The 19,162-nt window shown below is 45.1% G+C and overlaps 1 protein-coding gene across 1 annotated transcript; it reads left to right on the plus strand.

Moving 5' to 3' along the window:
- Positions 1-374: 374 nt before the first annotated feature.
- espnla (espin like a) lies at positions 375-18,931 on the plus strand (the record flags this gene model as incomplete). The annotated part of the gene is made up of 10 exons (XM_080831855.1): positions 375-668; positions 2,061-2,251; positions 5,551-5,737; positions 5,828-6,010; positions 6,228-6,377; positions 15,686-15,853; positions 16,294-16,417; positions 16,663-16,781; positions 16,901-17,065; positions 17,447-18,931. 10 exons carry the CDS (start codon positions 375-377, stop codon positions 18,929-18,931), a joined length of 3,066 nt encoding a protein of 1,021 aa, XP_080687981.1.
- Positions 18,932-19,162: the final 231 nt, after the last annotated feature.

A 19,162-nucleotide genomic window follows, 5' to 3' on the forward strand; every position in this document is an offset into this window, starting at 1 on the left:
CATGAGCAAGGAAGGCTTTTGTGCCGCCGGGAGCTTCTTTCATTACCTTTCCAGCTCACTGGGCCTGACCTTCGCCTCTCACTGCATCTCTCCTCCCTTCTCTCTCTCTCGCTCCCCACCTTGTGGCCTCGCTGGCCAGCTGGCTGCCTCGCTGGTGTCAGCTTTCTGTAGTGTGTGTGTGTATGTGTGGTGTGTTTGTGGGGGGAGAGGGCACATTGTATGTGTGGGGAGTTTGTGTCAGGGGATGTACTGTAAGAGGCTCACCAGGGGCTTGAGGGCTGAACGGCACCATCCAGACTCGGAGGTTGTAGAGTGAAAACCGGGCAAGGACTCCCAGAGAGCCAGGAGTGGGTGGCTGAGAGAGAAAGGAGGATATGGTGCTACACAGGGCCATCCAGACAGCACGGGATGGGGACTTGGCAGGCCTGAGGGAGCTGAAGGCTGCAGGGTGTCTGTCGGAGGCCATTACTGACAGCCAAGGGGCTGGACCCGTGCACCATGCAGCGCGATGTGGACGCCTGGACTGTCTGAAGTTCCTAGTGGTTGAAGCCAGGCTGCTAGGAAACACCAGGGCCCGAAATGGAGCCACGCCTGCGCATGATGCTGCTGCCACAGGACATGCTAGAGAGCTGCAGTGGCTTGTGGAGTTTGGGGGATGCTATGTGCAGGTGAGCAGAGCCCTCTGGGAAGGACTGAACTTGATTAATACGTTAGTATTATAGCTGTGAGCACGTTGTAAGCTGTGTGTCTATCAGAGAAGTCAGAAATGATTTTATAAAAACACAACTAAATGCTATCCACATTAGCATAGCTACAGAGCAGAGGTTTAGGCTCGCTGTACTTTTTGAGTAGCACTGCATTATCACAGTACAGTAATCCTTCATAGAGTGGTCCCTGACCTTGGAATGAAATTCACTAACTACGATGAAAACAAAAAATGCCATTGTTTTATATTAGATGCAACACCAAACCTGTGCTACAATGACTGTTCTAAACATCATCAGAAGTTTAGGGGGCATGCTTGGTCACCACTGCGCTGCTGCACCTGTTCCAAATATAACCGCTTTACATAATGAAGGGGTAGTAATGTAGAGGCAGCACCGGTGTGAACGGGAGAATTACATCACCCCAGCTCTCCTGTTTTTGTTCGCTGTCCAGTAACGTTGCATGACCATCGTAATCAGCACCAGATGGTTTCAGAAAGGCGGCATACTTTACTGCTAGCTCTAGCTGTTTACTGTGCCGCCGAGCTCTTTCTCCTCCCCGCGAGACCTGAGTGTAGCTCTTTCTCACACTAATGCAAACCGGCTCGTTTAACCTCGGTAACCCCCTTGGTCTAATTTATGGCCAGCTGTGGCGTATTAAAGCACACGGGTTTTTCTTTTTCTTTTCTTAAGAGTCTTGTTATCATTTACTCGAAGCGATAACACTATTCCTCGTCGGTGGTCTTCCTGTCACGTTTATCAAAGAGTTTTGCCATTGCTTTGAGGCCACGTTGGCTAGTGCAGGGGTCATTGGTATATCAGGTCTGAATAATTAATGAACATTTCCTCGTTGAATTGCCCGACGATGGGCCAGCTAATTCAGTTACACTGGCTGGTTTATTTTGGGTTGAGGGACAAGGACATTAGATTAGCATAAAAACGTACAGATGAGAAAAAATATCCACTCTATGCACTTGATGTCAACGTTTCTTTCTCTAGGACATAGCCAGAGTATGAGCAGACATAATCCTTCTCCGCTCCTTCTCCACGTGATATGTGTTGTAGTATTACACATTTTTTACTAGCTATTAGCCCTATCTTCACTACATTTTGAAAGTTTTTTTGATTTGTAGAATGTAGATTCAGTCTAAATAGTAACTTACTGTGGAATTAATTTTGTTGTAAAAACACCTGTATTTAGCCGCCACCACCACAATTCTTCTCTTATCTTTCAGAACTCTTATCTTATATGGGCTCATTTATATACGTTGTGTGAATGCATTGGGCCTTCACTTTCTGTAAGTGTCCTCAAAAGGGTATCAGCCATGTCATGTCCCCCTCTCACATGCTTTTCAGGACCAAGATGCAGCAGGGGCCACGGCTCTACACCTGGCTGCTCGTTTTGGGCAGGTTGCAGTGGTTCAGTGGCTACTGTCGGTGGGTGCAGGAGCCCAGGACCAGACAGACTGCGGGGCGATTCCTGCCCACTACGCCACAGCGAGAGGCGACCTCACCTGTCTAAAGCTGCTGATTCAGCTCACACCAGGGTACGACTACCATACTGGGCTTACATTACTCTCCCAGCTTGGGCATCAGTTCTACAGATGATTTAACCAAGTTTACTGTAAATCAATAATAACAAACACCACACAAACAATACAATTACAGATTTGTTATGGTCTGTTTTGTTAGATGAACACACTCACCTACCTATCAGCAGTTATGTAATGTTGAGAGTTTGTACACCCCTGGACTTCATGTAATTATTCTTGATGTCCTTGAAAGCCTTATTATTAACAACCCTGACTTGGTGAACTTGTAAATATAGCATAGCAGTTTCTTTGCCTGTGAATAAGTTCAGGGACTGGCTCATGTTAGGACCACAGCACAGTTTAGAGCAGAGGGTGGTCATTCAACATGGGCTTGTGGTCTGGTCTGGGCCTGTGCTCCCCATGACCCAGAGAAGCCTCCCTATGGTGTCCTGTGTCTCTCCTGGCAGGGCAGACTCTCCACAGGAGGTCATGTGACTGACTGACACCCTGTGGGCACGCACAGAACGCATTGGCATGCTACGTCGCTGACTCGGGCCATATGCTGTGCTGCGGCAGCCCAGCAACCAGAAGTGTGCCACCAATCTGGCACGTCGTGTCACTGAGACGACACTGTGGGAGGGTGTGTTGTTTGACCCACTTTGGGGTGGTCAGGTAGTAAATAACAGAAACGGCGTGATCAACAACAGAGAGATGTCAGTGTTTTGGAAGGAAAGAGATGAAAACTTGTTGAATGAATACCGATTGTAGCTACATAAAGTGTAGTTGATCATCAAGATGAGGTTGCCAGTGCAATATTATCTGCTATAGACAAAACACACAGCTCTCAGTTTTCCAAATTGAAAAAGGATTGCCAAAGCCTAATTTATCCTCTTTTGACTATTTCTACTTTGGCCCATTTATAACAATAAAGAATTAATACGTCACAAGATGGTACCTATTTTATACAAGCAATACTCTCTTCAGCCCAGTTAGTTGTTGAATGATTTAACCAGTGCCTCTCATTTCCTGACTACAGGCAGGTGAAACACACTCTCACTGATGCCCTTTGACACTCAATGTCACTTCCTGTCCCCTAACATTGTCTCTAGTTCACAGGACTCCCTCTCTTTGTCTGTCCCCCCTCTCTTTAATGAGTGAACATGGGAAAGAAGGATTTCTGTAGGGTCTTCAATAAACTGAAAATATGTTGAGGGTAGAGGCCTGCAACATTTGTTTTGTTCGTTTGTCCTATGTCTTCTCTGTGACATGATATTAGGTGTGGGGTAGTATACAGCTGTGTGTGTGTGTGTGTGTGTGTGTGTGTGACTGTTGGCAGGAAAGTCACATGTGGCCGTCTGTGACCGGGTAAATAATAGATGTCAGCGGTCAGTCACATGTCAGCTCAGCAAAAGCCTCCCTCGTCACGCCTGTCAGAACATGGCTTCAGTCCGATACCATAGCCATCAGGGCTCTAAGGCATGACTGTCTGCCTCTGCGCTTCTGTAACCTCCCTCCAGACATAGAACACCTGAGCCTCCACCGTGTGAAACCATACCATAAGTTTACTGTAAGCCTTTTTTCTACTCAAGTGGATTGACAGTTCCAGATCTGGTGAAAAGCAGATGTGGAGTGCCTGTGAGTACCTTCATGACCTGTGCTTTGCCACGTGTTGTAACACCTGACTGGGTTTGTGGTTTGTATTGGCACATGGAATCTATGATCATATACAGTGCCACTTGAAAGTATGTGAACCCCTTGAGCACTTTAGAGTTTTCTGTTGTTTTACCATGATTTTTCATTTTTTTTATCACCAATTTTCCATAGATGCAATGTCAGGTATATGTTTATCATTTGCATGTACTTGTTCAGAGGGAATTGTTTGAGTAGCCAAAAAACTACATTATACATGGAATGAGTGTATTTGCAAAAGTAAGTGAACCCCAAGCTGCATTGTTAAAGTCAAGCAGGTAACAGATTCGGTGAAACATATTTGGGTGCTTAATTAGTCAATTAAGCAAACCAATCAACTGAGACATCCTTAGGAAAAGGGTTGGGCAACACAGATTAAAAGAGAGAGGAAACCAACCAAACTACTGTAGTGCCAAAGTGTACCCACACAGATCAACAATGCCCAGAGAAAACGAGATATCCGAGGGCATCAGGAAGAAGGTACTGACACCCCCTCAGTCTGGGAAAAGCTATAAGACCCTCTCCTAAAGATTCTAGCTCCATCCATCCACCGTACTGTAAGTGCTCAAGGGGTTCGCATACTTTCAAGTGGCACTGTAAATGATGGACACACATTATGCCAGAGCCATTTCTCCTCTACTCCTGGTACTCCACTCTGTATTCTATGTACTATTCTGTAATTTATCAGTGATATTTAAATAATATGTAAGCATTTTATATCTGCTGTTTTGACAGATGGCTAGACTAGGGTTTTGACATGTGAATAGTGTGTGGCTGACCATGCTAGGTCATTCAGGGTACTGAATTTTTAACCCCATTTTGATCCCTACAAACATGATATTCATGTGTTCTGCAGAGGATATGCTTTTCAAATCATCCCTGTCACCCCTTTAGTCCAAACACAGTCAGGTAAAAACACAGGTCTTATTTTTGTAGAAGGAAGACACCAGATGGCGTTTATTTAATTAAACATTCTTGATTCCTCCGGCACCCATCTTAACTGCGATTGGATCATTAAAGAGATTCTCACATTGCTGGCCACACAGGTTGATTGAGGTAATGTTTAGGATATTGTGGGAAAATATACAGGCTCTTTCAAAAGGTATGCCTGGAATTAAATCTGTAAGACTGAGGGCAACATGCACATTTACGTATATGTTCTGGATTTATTAAGGAAGAGCCCTCAGATTATTTTTTTCCGAGACCAATCAGAATCCTCTGTGAAGGAAATTATTTCCTGTTGATTTACACTCTAAACCAGGTCCTATACTAGCCGACCATGACCTGGCTTGCCTCCTTGTGTACTTTTTAATGCGGGATCTGGCAGTCAAGTAAAAATAAACAAAAACGCGTATTTATTCAAACTAGGGCTGTCAAAAAAAAAAAATCATTAATCTTGATTAACCGCAATTAAAAATATGTTTTTCTTCTAAAGACTAAATCTTATAAATTAACAAGTAACTGTCCTCAACTATGTTGTTGGGTCAACAGTCACCAGCAACCCAAACTGTGTTAACTATGACAGGCCTAATACAGTCATTCAAACCACTTTAAATTAGCCCTTTTCATCATCATCATTTTTACTAACCAGTCAAAACATGGTTATATGTTTACCTGTGAAGCAGGTGTGTGAATTGTCAGACTGGCATGGGTGCCACCCCTCTCTACCTGGCCAGCCAGGAGGGGCACCTGCACGTGGTGGAGTATCTGGTAAAGGACTGCGGGGCGGATGTCCACCTGCTGGCATACGATGGCATGAGCGCTCTGCACGCTGCAGCCCACATGGGCCACCATGCTCTCGTGGTGTGGCTTGTGAGTGTCACGCATAAGCACATGCTATATCTAATAGACACACACGGACACATGTCATGTCAATAAGACTCTACTTTATGTCCTTTATAGGCCACCTTCACAGACATCAGCCTGTCGTGCCAGGATAAGGAGGGGGCGACAGCCCTGCATTTTGCTGCCAGCGCTGGGCACCACAGAATCCTGGAGCGTCTCCTGCGTATGGGGGCCCAGGTGCTCCAGGACTACTGGGGAGGGACGCCCCTGCATGATGCTGCCGAGAATGGAGAGATGGAGGTGGGCTGCCTGTGGGTTAGAACGAGGGGCTTGGTTGTTCTATTCTTTTGAGCCATTTATCCCTCCTTCCATTCAACTCCTTTTTCCATTCCCCCTCCTTGTTTGGAACGTTGAAAGTGCTCTCTGAACAGCAATTATTTGCCTAAAAGGCCCTATAAATACACGTTGATTGACTGACTGATTGATGGATGGATGGATGGATGGATTGCGTGCTTAGTCTGATGGCTCCCTACAGTGCTGCAGGATCCTGCTTGCCGGCGGAGTCAGCCCCTCCGAGCGAGATGTGGACGGTTTCACGGCAGCTGACCTGGCAGAGTACAATGGCCACTATGACTGTGCCAACTACCTGCGTGCTGTGGAGCGAAATGTAAGACTCACATGCTATATACACACCATTGAGCCAACAGCCAGCAACATCCCTTACAAGTTCACCACATCACACAGCACAACAGCGTCATGCCATGGACAACCATATTTGTTAAATCTGTTTAGGTTGTTTTTCGAGAAAAGTAAGGGGCTGGACTGACGTGTAGGGTTAACGGATTTGTTTTCATGCATTCATCAAGTTAACAAAGACTTGGGAAGCGTGCGTGTTGGCGCTTTTGCGATCCAGTGTCCTCTTGTCTGCACTCACATTGTTTATTCTTTGAGTCAACAACAGGCCAGCCCATCGGAGGGCTTTTGAAGTGATCTCAAAGGGGAGTGTTAAGTAAATAGCAACACCAGAGTGGAATAGGAAACACTGTGAATAATGAAGCACTTAATGGCTACATGTGTATGATACGAAGCCATGCCGTTTAAAGCCATTTAGTTTTCCATACTCTTGTATTTTCCTAAAAGTGTGTTAACTTATTATTAGGGATTCACAAAAGATATGACCTTGGGTTAGTGTTCAGTTTGGTGATTCAATTCTATTTTTATCATGTCTGGGTGCTGTTCATAATGAGTTCTCTTAAGCTGTCATTATCAAATGGCTGTGCCTGAGTTACAATCAAATTAACTGAAATGGCCTGTTAGATTACATTATATTAATGGCTTAATAGTAACAGCACATTTCCCCCCTTGATAGTGGAAATATGTGAAAATAAGATATATGAAGAGTTACTTATTTTTCTTGTCTTAATAACATCTCTAAAAATGTTTTAAGTGTTTTTCCAGCAGTGAGAAACACACACACACACACACACACACACACACACACACACACACACACACACACACACACACACACACACACAGACATGCTCACAGGGTTAAAACAGGCTCTCACCCCACCCAATCCACTCTCCTCTTATTCGCTTTTAGTTTTCACTCAAGGATCAGTTTCACATTATATATCACACTATACGGTTAACCTGGTGTCCAGTTGCTCCCTTTTTATAGTCCCTTTATTCACCCCTCTTTACACACTTCTGTTGATTGATGCCTCCAAGCCCTTTGAGAGGGGCGTACATAGGCCTTTTATTTTATTTATTTAGGTGGTGAAGTAATCTGTTTTGCTGCTAAACTCATTGAAAAGGTTCTTTAACTTATGCATTTGCAAGAACAGCATTTAGAACCTGTAGAGAACAGGGTGCCATACAGAATATTTTCATTATGCAGAATATTTGGTGGAAAAATTACATCCTCATGTCTCTGAGGAGGTAAGTTGATTAATGCCTCTATATAGGAAGGTGTGTGTGTGTGTGTTTTTTTTTTTCCTTCTTTTTTTCAATGACTATTGAACTAACTAACAAAATATCCATGCAACCAGATGCAGGAAAACCAATATTTGCCATGTATAATGCTTTGTCTCATCTGTGGCATCAGTATATAATCTGATAATGTGGCATCAGCCCATCCATTCAAACTCATATTTGTCACTTAGGATCTATCTCAGGAGAATCGGCGAGTTGCAATACTATTTTTTTGAATTGCAAGTAGCTATTAACCCTAACTGAATCTTTTGGGCGCATAAACGTTACTGCTGTGATGATATTTCTTTCGTCATATGACCCTCTGCGGTGTACAAAAGGCTCCCTCAGGACTCCGGAGCTGCATGAAAGTATATTTATTAGACAAACAAACACAGACAATTGCAATCGCAAAAAGGCACAAGGCTGACAGTGAAGACCTTGATAAACCCATTGCACAAGGTTTATATAGTCAGAGGTTTAGCTTTCAGCAGGGATGATCACGTGGTGGATTTCTCACGTCCGAAGCTCCCTGTCTTGCAAGGATGGCAGTTTTGCACAAGGTCGGAAGAAGCACAGTTCCTGTCTTATCTCCTCTGGTCTAAACATGCTCTTGTTCATATGTGGACTTAGTGGCACCTAATATTCTAGTTACACACACAGAGAGAATGCTCCTGCTTTCATAAGCACATGATTCTTACAAGGAATATATTAATACAAGGCACTTGATTATTATATTCTCTAGTCATTAACAGTGTTTGGAAATAATCTCTATCACCTTACCATCAGCCGTTTAGGAAGTCATACAATAGCATTACCTCACCCAAAGCATGTCAAATAGCTATGGTTGTTTAAAAAAAAAAAAAAAATCGTCCAAAAAGCATTTTGACCATTTTGTGTACTAACTTTTAAAAGGACGGAAGCAAAGGCAAAACTTCTTTGTATATGTTAGAGAAAGATGGAGATGAATGTTTGTGTGTGTATGTGTGTGTGTGTGTCTGTGTGTGTTTCTGCACGTTTCTGCACGTTTCTGCGCATGTCTGAGTGCAGATGGACAGGTGATGTCAGTTACCCTGAAGAACAACTTTTGTTTAGTGGGGTAAGCAAGATGCTCTGTAATTTGCCTAATGAATTTTTCAGGAGCAAAACACCTATACCTGCGCTTCTCATGGCTCTAGGCTTTCCCTCCAAACCCAGAGCTGGAGAATGGAGAGGATTCCAGAGAGGCCTGTTGGTGTGTCCCACTGGTGTCTCTCCTTACTTCATAATTACTGTAATTTTCAGCTTACCATTGTCTGCTGCATTAAAGCAGCACAACGGAACAATAGCTATTCGCTAAAGGTATGCTAGCAGCTAAAACTAACGAAATCTCTTGAAATGTGCTGACCTGGACATTATGACAAACTAGTTACTCAACGACTGTCCTTACACTGTCGAACATCAAGCAAGTGCAACATAAGACAAAGCAAGACGGCAAATAAGCTACTTACTAGTAGTAAACAAGTCAGGTCGGCGGGCTGCGGCAGGCAAAACTACAGAACGCAGTTATATGCCTATAGACCCTGCTATCGCAATGGCACGGACGCGATTCTCCATATTAAAAGTCATTGTAGCGCCCCAATTTTTTTAAGCTGTTATTTTAAGGTTAAACTGCTTATCCTAACCCTAATCCTGAAGTATAATTGTTGCATATTGGGGCTTTAAAACGGAGCTGCTCAACCTTACAGTGCTTTAGAGAGCGCTGGTCCAATTTCTGCGATTGAGTTTGCCTACCTGTCACGCCTGCCACAACTCTCTTTACAAATAGTGGCCCAGTGGTACATTTTATTTTGATGAATTGTCGGAAAGTCTTACTTAAAGACAGCATGTGCAGCAAGGCCATAAAGGCGACTGTGTCGTAAATGACGTGGCCCAAGCCACTGGCGGTCATACAGCCGGTGTGTCAAAGACCCATCAGTAGCAGGCCTGTCTTGTCCAGTGCTGCGTGTCGAGATTTCAGGAAAGGCCGCCTTGCGACCCAGTGGAGTGTCCCGTCTCGGCTCATTACATCACTCAAAAGATTCACGTCAGTTGCCACGGCTAAAGCTCTCTGACACCGCAGCCGTCAGCCCTTCAAGCGAGCGAGGGGGGGGTTTCAGCCACCCTGTGCTGATACCTTGCAGTGAGAGAGGTCAGGGGGAGGGTTGATAATGATGATGATGACGAAGGACCGGTGAGGTCCTCTGCTCTCAGCGCTCGAAATAACTTTAGCTGTCGCAACAATGGAGGAGCTAATTACGCCTGGGCCTGGTGTAGCATCGGATGCTGGTGAAGTCGCCGTACTCCCAGGGCCTATCAGTTACCTGCAGGCTCTTTTGGCTCAGGTGGAGGGCTGTGGGGCCTGAGCCGGTTATGAGATCCCGGGGCTTCAGTTTCAGGGTTTTCACCGTTCCTACGCCTGCCGCTGGTAATCCGATCCACTGGAGCGGTTCGAGAGCAGGATGTTTGTTGGCATCGGGAGGAGCATGCCAAAATGAATGGCGACTGTGTCGTCTTTTTTTTCTTTTTTTTTTTCCATTTGCATCTTTAGTGGCTTGGCCACATTTCTGCAGAAGCCTGGAGGCGTTTCACAGGTTGTTGACTAAATGTGATAGTGTTTACTTGATTGTTTCCACTGGACCCCAGTTGACTTACTGAAGCCTATGGAAAGCATCCTTGTGAGAAATCCAGTGGAGACTCGTGTTTGAGGTTTTGAAAGGGAGTGAGGAGGGTGGAGGGTAGTTTGATTAATGACATGAAACTATCAGAAACAGATGATAACACTTACCATTTCCTCTACAGTTTCTGCGTTCCAGGACCCCACTGTAACCTCTCTGTGCAAGATCCTTCCAAGTTCCCACCAACGACACCTAATCCATACTTGGATAGAAGAATGCCACTGGATTTTTTTTTAACTAGTGAAATAGCAGGTCACTGCTGGGAAGAGGAGAAAAAAACAGCGTGTGAAGTAGCCATGCTAAGTGTCACACATTCACAGGCCACTATGTAGTTCACAGGGCCTCATCAGCTCCTCAGGGCATGCATGCGTGCGGCCAGCCCCTCTCATTTCTTAAAAAGCACCTTTAATGGATTGCTCGGGCCAGTGGCCAGAGAGTTGCGTGCTAGGCATTTCCTCATGTTTTGGTCGAGTCCCAAAGAGGTCACACGCTTTTTTTTCCCCTCCTTTTTTTTGTTTTGTTTTTTTGTTCAGGGCCGAGCCAGCCGCTTCGAAAGGGCTAATGCCGTTCCACGGAGACAGCTGCAATCAAACAAAAAGTGTGGGGTTTATTTTACAGCAGGTCTCTTTGACTTCCACCCCTCACTCACAGGGGGCTTGGAGACTCAGAGGTCCAGCTGTTCTTCAAATGCAGCAGCTCTGAGATACCCATGTCAGGTGGGCGTTAACGTGCATTACAGGCCCATTACAGGCACCTGGGCAGGACTACAGAGCGACGGCCTCATGTAAATACAGGCGTAAATGCAGGGCTGTTGGGTTTGCATTACTTAGGGTGGGGGCGTCCATGAAGATTGTCATGTAGGCATAACCCAAGAAATCTAATCTAGGGCCGTCGCTTTTACCTTGAAGAGAGTGTCTTTTCAGATGCAGTAAAAAAAAAATGCAATATGTATAGCCACTAGAGGGTACTAAGGGAGCTTAGTGAGGCTTTAGGGCCTCACTCATCAGTCATAAAAGTTGAGGTACGGTTTCCTTTTGTTAATTCCCCCAGTCAGGTCCCAAAACAAGCTCATGTTACTTCAGATGCTGGGCGCCTCCTTTCCAAACCCACAGTAATTAGCCATGCTCTTTCAGAAAAAAAATATAAAATGGTAAAATTGTCGCCTGTCCAAATTGTCGCATGTCCAAATGCATAATGGGATGATTTTAATTTTTATGTCTTATGTTTTTGCATGAGGCTTGGGGGCAATCCAATATGAGCATCCACATGGCCATTTCATTAATGTAATAAAACTTTAACATCTTACTGGAATTGCTGGGCATCAGCAGTATAAAAGGTCCACACATGGCCAGGCATGGTGGCCAGAGCTCCATGTTTTCTCCAGCTCGGGTTGGTCCCTCATATGCCCTCACAAACTCTCTCTGTTCATCAGCTCCACTCACAGCAGTATGAGGGGAGGGGGGGGGGGGGGGGGGGGAGCCTTATGGGAAGTGGGTAGGCTGCAGGCAGAAAACGGATCGGGTGGAAGTGGTCAGACAGACCCTGTCACAACATCTGCTCCGGCTCTGCCAAAACTGCAGCCCGTTGGGTCAAGCACCACTAATAAGGCCTGTCTGATGCAGTTGGGTCAGCACCACTAATAAGGCCTGATGCAGTTGTGTGGGTGGTAACTGTCATACTTGCGTATCCCCACTTAGCACGATGAGGAGGCCGAATCCCGGGCCTATCAGTCTGAGTGGATCACTGGCGCTTCCTCTTGCCTCTGAGATTTCTCACCCCGCCCCCCAGCCCTCCTCCCCACACCCCTCTCCTTTCTCTGTCGTTTTTGTTTCTAGCCCCGCTGGCACCTGCCTCGCAATTACAACGTGAGGCAGGCCAGAGCGATCCTGACACAGTAGCTGTGCACTTGTGTTCGATGCCAGCAAGCGGAAAAAAGCGCTCTGAATTGAACGTGGATATGGTGTCGATCACCTCGGGCTTATTTGACAGCCCTTTTCCGCTGATACCTTTTCCCTTCGTGCGACAACTTACTTGTCACTTGTATGTGGACCTGCTGGACGGCTCTCTTCATTAGTGACATTGCCGGGCCATCCAATCCCCTCGTCTGAATTATTGAGTGGATGCTCCTATCTGAGTTTATTGTTTATTGGCTGCTGGCCACGGGCCACTGGCCGAGCGGGAGGAGATGCTGGTGTGAAACGGAGTTGCTCGCTCTGATCTTCAGATTGTGTATCAGCTTCCCGTCACTCACAACTTCACTGGATTTCACTCAACGAGCATCAAACTCAGACGAGCTGCGTAAGTAGTAGTTGGTGTGTACAGGTTTCAGAGATGGGTTTTTATTCATTTTGCTGGATGGTCGATTTGTTGAGTTTTTGTGATTTATTGTGAACTGTTGCCCTTTTATTTTTTTTACTGAATTTAAATTTTATATTTTTTTTCTGATGCAACCTTTAGACAAATGTTTTTAAAGCATGTTTGTTTTTTCAATCAAAGCCCACTTTTAAAAGGCTTTTGGAATATCTTTATTTGGAATAGCTTTATTGAATTCTGTTTGAGAATTCCAGATGTGTAACGCCTGTACAGTTTTATTGTCTTTAATGTGTAATTAATGCATGCTTATCTCAAGATCTTTTTTTCCTCATAAAGCATGTGCTTCTTTGAAGTGTTCAGTGGTAGCACAAGATTTCATCACTTGATAAACTGATGCAGTTTTTTGTTATGCTTAGGGTCCTCAGGTCAAGGAGATTTATCTCTGGCTTTTTAACAGGACCCACGCTGGCTTATCAAATTTTTCAAGGAGAGGGCTTTCCTGGGCTTTTGCCAGTTCTCTCTGGCCTTTTGAATTCTCATAAAACTGACCTTGAAATAATTTATTGACTGAGATTCAACATTATTGTGTTATTCAAACAGTCGTTTTTTTTCTTTGCGGGGGGAATTGAGTGCATATCAAAGAGCGAGGCTTGCAACCGAAAGGCTGATGAACTGCGAGAGATTAGACAACTCCTCAAAACACTCTCACCCAGCTCCTCCTAAATTCAGACACTTTGAACATATATCTTTTTTTCCCTCTCTGCTGGAGTTCAGAGTGTGCCTTAAAATACCAGGCTCCATTTAGCATTGAAGCATATTTGGTGCATAACTCGAGGCCGAATGTATAAGACGTTTTTCAATGTTTTATCGAAGTGAAGGTGAAATGTTTGTATTTTGCGCTGTGCAGTTGCTTAGTTCCTGATTGAATTCTGAGACACATTAAGGTTTAAAAGACACTTTGAAATGCTTCTTTGATACAGTTATTGAGCCTTTTGGCTGTTGTTATTGGTTGTATAATTCTATATTACAGATATTAAAACATTGCTAGAAAAACATGTTACAGGGTTTGTGGCTGCTTGCGAGATTATATTAATTGGATTTCAATATATGTTCTGCTGGCCAGATTGGACAGGGAATGCACTCTAAAATAATGCCGTTCTTGAGGAGAGGAGATCTAACTGTTATCAGAGGAGGGCAGAAAACTGGCACTTGTCATTGCTATTAGTGGGCCAGCAAATTTTACATAACCACGAAAGTAAAACAAAACAACAGCAAAATTCAGAAATCCCTCCGAATGAAGGATGGAGTGTCAGCTCAGGGTGGGGAGCTGCTGGGAGCTCCAGGCTAGGAGCTTTGATGTTCAAGGCTTCAAGACGTGGTACGAAAGACGATCATTGCTCTCGATGTTCCCTCCAAGAATTACCCTCAGCTGAAAAACAACAGACTGTCTTTTCATCTCGAGCCCTCATGTCCCGATGGTTTGGAGACTGTCTTTTTTGACACTTCTTTTTTGACTTTGATTTTTTGCTTTCTCTCGCAATTATTGCTTGCCTCAAAGGTTTTGCGTGTGGATGGTGAGAATCCATCAGAGTGTCCTGGCTCCTCTGTCACTTTTTAAGACGGAATGGGATGGGGGGTGTTGGAGTGGGGGTTCACCACACACCCCAACACTCAAACGGGCTCTGTCCATCAGAGGCTGGGTGGCCCTGGAGGAGGGGATGTAGGGGTGGAGCATCTTGCTGCGTGATCAGGAGCCAGGCTGGTGCTGATGCAAACCAAATGTCACCACGGCAACGGCTGTGTTTAATTAAGCACACTTTCACCAGCAGATGCTTGTATGGCGCTAAGACCCTGAAGACAGAACTGTTAGAAAACTGGAAAGGTCATGGAGGTATTTTGGGTATTTCTTTTCCCTGTTGCTATTTTTTCCCCCCTTCATTCATTATCTTTCTTTCCGATAGCAATCCACCCGCTCCCTCCTCCTTGTGTTCGTCCACTGTTTATCTATTTATATATTACACAACTTCTGGGAAGTTTATGCGTGCGTTCGAACCATGTCACAGCATATTTCGTGCTGTTCGACATCAAAGTATAGCAAGGACCACCTCGTGGAGACAAAGCACAATGGCATGCTGCTGTGTATCACGGCTCCCTTTGATGTTGCCGTGCATGCAGCGTGCATACTCATGTCTGTGTGTGCACTGGTATGTGTACCTTTCTAGGCACTCTCTTCTGTGCATTGGCTTTATCTGTGTGCGTGTGTGTACATTTTATTTAGTTTCATGTGTTCATGGAGAGCCACATTTGATATAACTCAGCATGTAGTCCATAACTAATAATAATAATAATAATAGGAACTAACAGGTCCATTAAGGGGAATCTAAATGTTTCCATATATCCTATATCCACCCTCTGGTAGTGTGAAATCTTGCCAATTTCACCAGGGTTCAACAATCTCTTTCTCTCTCTCTCTCTTTCTCCCTCTTTCTCTCTCTCTCTCTCTCCTTTCTCTCTCTCCCTCCCTCCCTCCTCTCTTTTCTCAAACTCCTGTCCACATGCTAAGGCCCTTATCACCATTTATCATCACCACTCCTAACATAAGGAATAAAATACAAATTCAATTTCAAAACACAAATCTAAATGCTATAAATCATGATATTTCCATTTAGTATGTAGTGTGTACTTCAGTGTAACCAGTGTTAGTTTGAGCACCTTTGCAACTTGGAACATGGGGCCCCTAACCACTATGGAATGGCATGCAGGGCTCAGAGTCAACTGTATTTATCAAGTATTATCACAAGATTGAGTCTTTTCTTTGCTCTGACATGGACTTGACGTAGGGAATGCCCCAACATATATCTGCTATCATAATAAACCCAACAGAGTTGCACTTGGACCTCTTGAAAGCAATATCTGCTAAATTTAAAATTAAACCTACACCTGTGCAACGCAGCTTTAAATTAAACATACTGTATATACCCTGTGTGTTCCAGCCAGCCACTGCTGATAAGCCTCTGGAAGAGGCATTTCTCACTGAGGAGGAAGAAGTGAGGGAGAAGCGGAGTGTTTCCTGGAGGCCCAGTGCTGAGGACTATTACCGCCATCTCAGCAAACCTCGACAAGAAGCCCCCAACAACGGCCCACAGATGGACTGCCTGAAGGTATCTGTCTCCAAATAGCCTTTACATCTGGTTTATTGATGGGTCAACACAATTATGTTCTGGACATGTTTGTGCTGTAGATAAGAGGGCATACTTGTAATTGTTTTTGTAATACTTTTCTTAATTATATCTTCTCAAATAAGTTTAACTGTCCTCGTTATACAGACATTTGTTAATAACTCACTTATACTCCCACATATTCACTCATTCATGTTTCACCACCGATTCACTTAAATTCACTCCCTCATCATTCATTTGTTTGCTCAGAACAGATTTGATGTCTTTAGACTCTCAGCATGACTGGAATCAGTTGTGTCATTTCTGGCCCGTGTGGCTCTTATAAACAAATATCAGTGTGTTGTCATGGATTAACCATACTTACCTCATCACAACAAAACACAAGCAAAAGTCCATCCATTACTTGTGCGTTTCTTTGCAAGCAACCAGAGAGTGTAGAGTCCCCCCAGGCCCGACACCCTGCGGCCTCCAAAGGACCATCTCTTGCCAGCCTGAGGGGTGGCGTGAGTCCGCTGATGAAGTCCGACCTCCAGATCAACAGCTCTGGTGAGAGGCGAGGGCGGCGCTTGCTGCATGATTGAAGTTTTTGGGAACTGATGTCACAGGCTTATTCATCGGGTTCTTTTTTTTTTCTGTGATTCTCCCCTTGACTGACCGAAAATGAGTCACTTTAATCACACTGTGTAAATATGATTAGGACATGATCGAAAACACATGAAGAAGGAGGGGGCCGGGGGGGGGGGGGGGGGGACAAATAATAATTCTTTTCATCCTGCTTGTCATTAAAACAGTCATGAAGAACTTCCATCTGACCAAGCCAGCGGAAGCTGAGAAGAAGCTTCCTGGCGATACGAAGCACATCGTTAGCCTCAAACAAGCCGGCATGACAGCAGTCTTCACCGGACAAGCTGTAATTAATTATCATCCCTTCCTCACATCTGCAGACTCATATTTGTTGCATAGTCATTTCTCAAGATACAATTACCTGAAAACCAATGCAAGGCTCATATCTCTCTCTGGGTGTTGCAGAGTAAGATGGTGGTGTTGCCCACCGAAGAAGCCAACCTGTCTGACATTGACTCCCTGGTGCCCACTCATGATGAGAGAGGGAGGCCCATCGCTGAGTGGAAACGGCAGGTGATGGTCAGGCAGCTGCAAGCTAGACTCCTGGATGAGGAGGCCCAGAGGAGAAAGGTGAAGCATTCAGCAGTGTTCTGCTTCCTCAACATAACACGTCCAGTATTAACTCATTAAAAATGCTATTAAACCTCTCATTTGAAGCTGCAAAAATCAATGAGTGTAAGTGTGAGTGTGAGTGTGAGTGTGAGTGTGAGTGTGAGTGTGAGTGTGAGTGTGAGTGTGTGTGTGTGTGTGTGTGTGTGTATGATGGTGTGTGTTTTGCTTTATCTCTCTTCTGTAATTCTATGCTGGTCTCTCAATTTACATGTATGGCAGAGGTCCATTCACTCCCCATTCAGAAACACATGGCAAGCTGTTAGCTTTATACAAAAGCTTGATACGAGAAAGACATAGGGGTTTAATCACTAAAATCAACTATCTGCTTTCTCTCTAAAGGAGAATGGGAACAGGTACACAAAGATGGATAGCTGGAGATACTCCCACTCCCACAATGCCATCCTGGGGCCTTTCGGTGAGATGCTGACTGAGGATGACCTCATCTACTTGGAGAAGCAGATCCAGAGTGTGTCCATGCAGAGGAACTGCGAGAGCTATGAGATGGAGCTTGCACGTCTGGCTGAGGAGCTCCGGCACATCCTTCCGGCACCCATCGTCAACATCAGCGTCAACACCCAGTTTCGCAACTTCCAGAGCCAGGTGCCTCTGCCTGTGTGGTGTAATCGTATATCAGGGATTGTGAAGAGCATGTCTCTGCTTATGACCAATCTCACAGACCAGCCCTACAGCAAGATGTTTAACAACGACCTGGTGACGGTCTTCTCTGAGATGCAGACCACGAAGAGGGGCCACCGGGAGAAAATTGAGACTGAGATCCACCAGTTTGGCGTCTCTGTGCGCAACCTAAAGTCCAATTTCGAGAACCAGGTCTGTACTCCCGAGGGGGTTGAGGAAGTTGAGACCATCATCTCTGTTCAGGAGGCTCCTGCAGAGACAAGTCTTGAGGTAGAACCACCCAAGAGTAGCTCTCCCTCACCTGAGGCAGACCAGGGCAACGACTCCGGTATAGATTACAATGAGAATGTTGTGGATGTCATGGAAACCACTAGCTTGCGTAAGGAACGAATTGTGGTCCTGTTCCTGGGCCACTGGAAGAAGTCGGCCTACACTGTGACCCTTAAGACCAAGGAAGCAGGGAGGAAGCTGAGCTTATCTGAAGTCTCTGTGAAGGCCCCTGTCCAGCGCAAAGCAAGTGCAGAGGTGGTCTCCCAGAAGAGGAGCATTGAGAACGGTTCTCTGGGAACATTCTTCAAGCAGCGCAGCACCATCAACAAAATGCTGGGCAACTGGAAGAGCATTATCTCCAGTGTCCCCTCACGACAGATCCGACGCCTCAACCGGCAGCAGGCCCTCTTTTCCCCCGAGCAGTTCCTACCCCGGGTAGATGGCTCACCAGTGGACTACGACAGCCTGACCCTTGACCTCTTTATGCTGGGCTACTTCCATATCCTGGAGCTGGAGTTGCCCCCAGATGAACGAAAGATGAGGCACCTGCTTTGCTTCGAGGTGTTTGACCATGTGGGCCGCTTCACCTGGGAGACAGTCCGCGACTTCCACAAGGCAGTCATCCAAGACATCGAGGCTGGGAACAGGGAATGGAAGGACGGATTTGAAGACATCAAAGTGAGGTTCTTTGGCGCTGGGTCTGGCCAGGCCGAATTTCCGAGCCCAGAGAAGAATCCACAGGTGGAGAAAAGGCCAGTGCCTAAAGTCATTATCCAGACCCCAACACCAGATGAAGGGGCCACGTTGAAAAGTGGATCGGACATTACCAGTTTCAGTAATGAAGAGATCTGCAAGTACATTGACCGCAGTTTTGCCTTTTGGAAAGAGAAAGAAGCAGAAATTTTTGATTTTGAGTAGTTAGCTTCATTTGTCTTTTGATACTTTTGTACACATTTTAGTATAGATTGTTGACTTGACAGCGTTAGTATATTTTGAATAGTGAGATGATGCAATCATGAGTGCTTTTTTTTTAGTACTTTTTGGAGATAAGATGTTACTGCATTTCCTTTGTGGACTTAAATATCTAAGTTGTGTTGACGTTATTGTGGTCTCAATTTGTGTCTGCTTTTATGCTTTGCTATAGCTTTC

This window comes from Sprattus sprattus, assembly GCF_963457725.1.
Source record: "Sprattus sprattus genome assembly, chromosome: 2".
Lineage (NCBI taxonomy): Eukaryota > Metazoa > Chordata > Actinopteri > Clupeiformes > Clupeidae > Sprattus > Sprattus sprattus.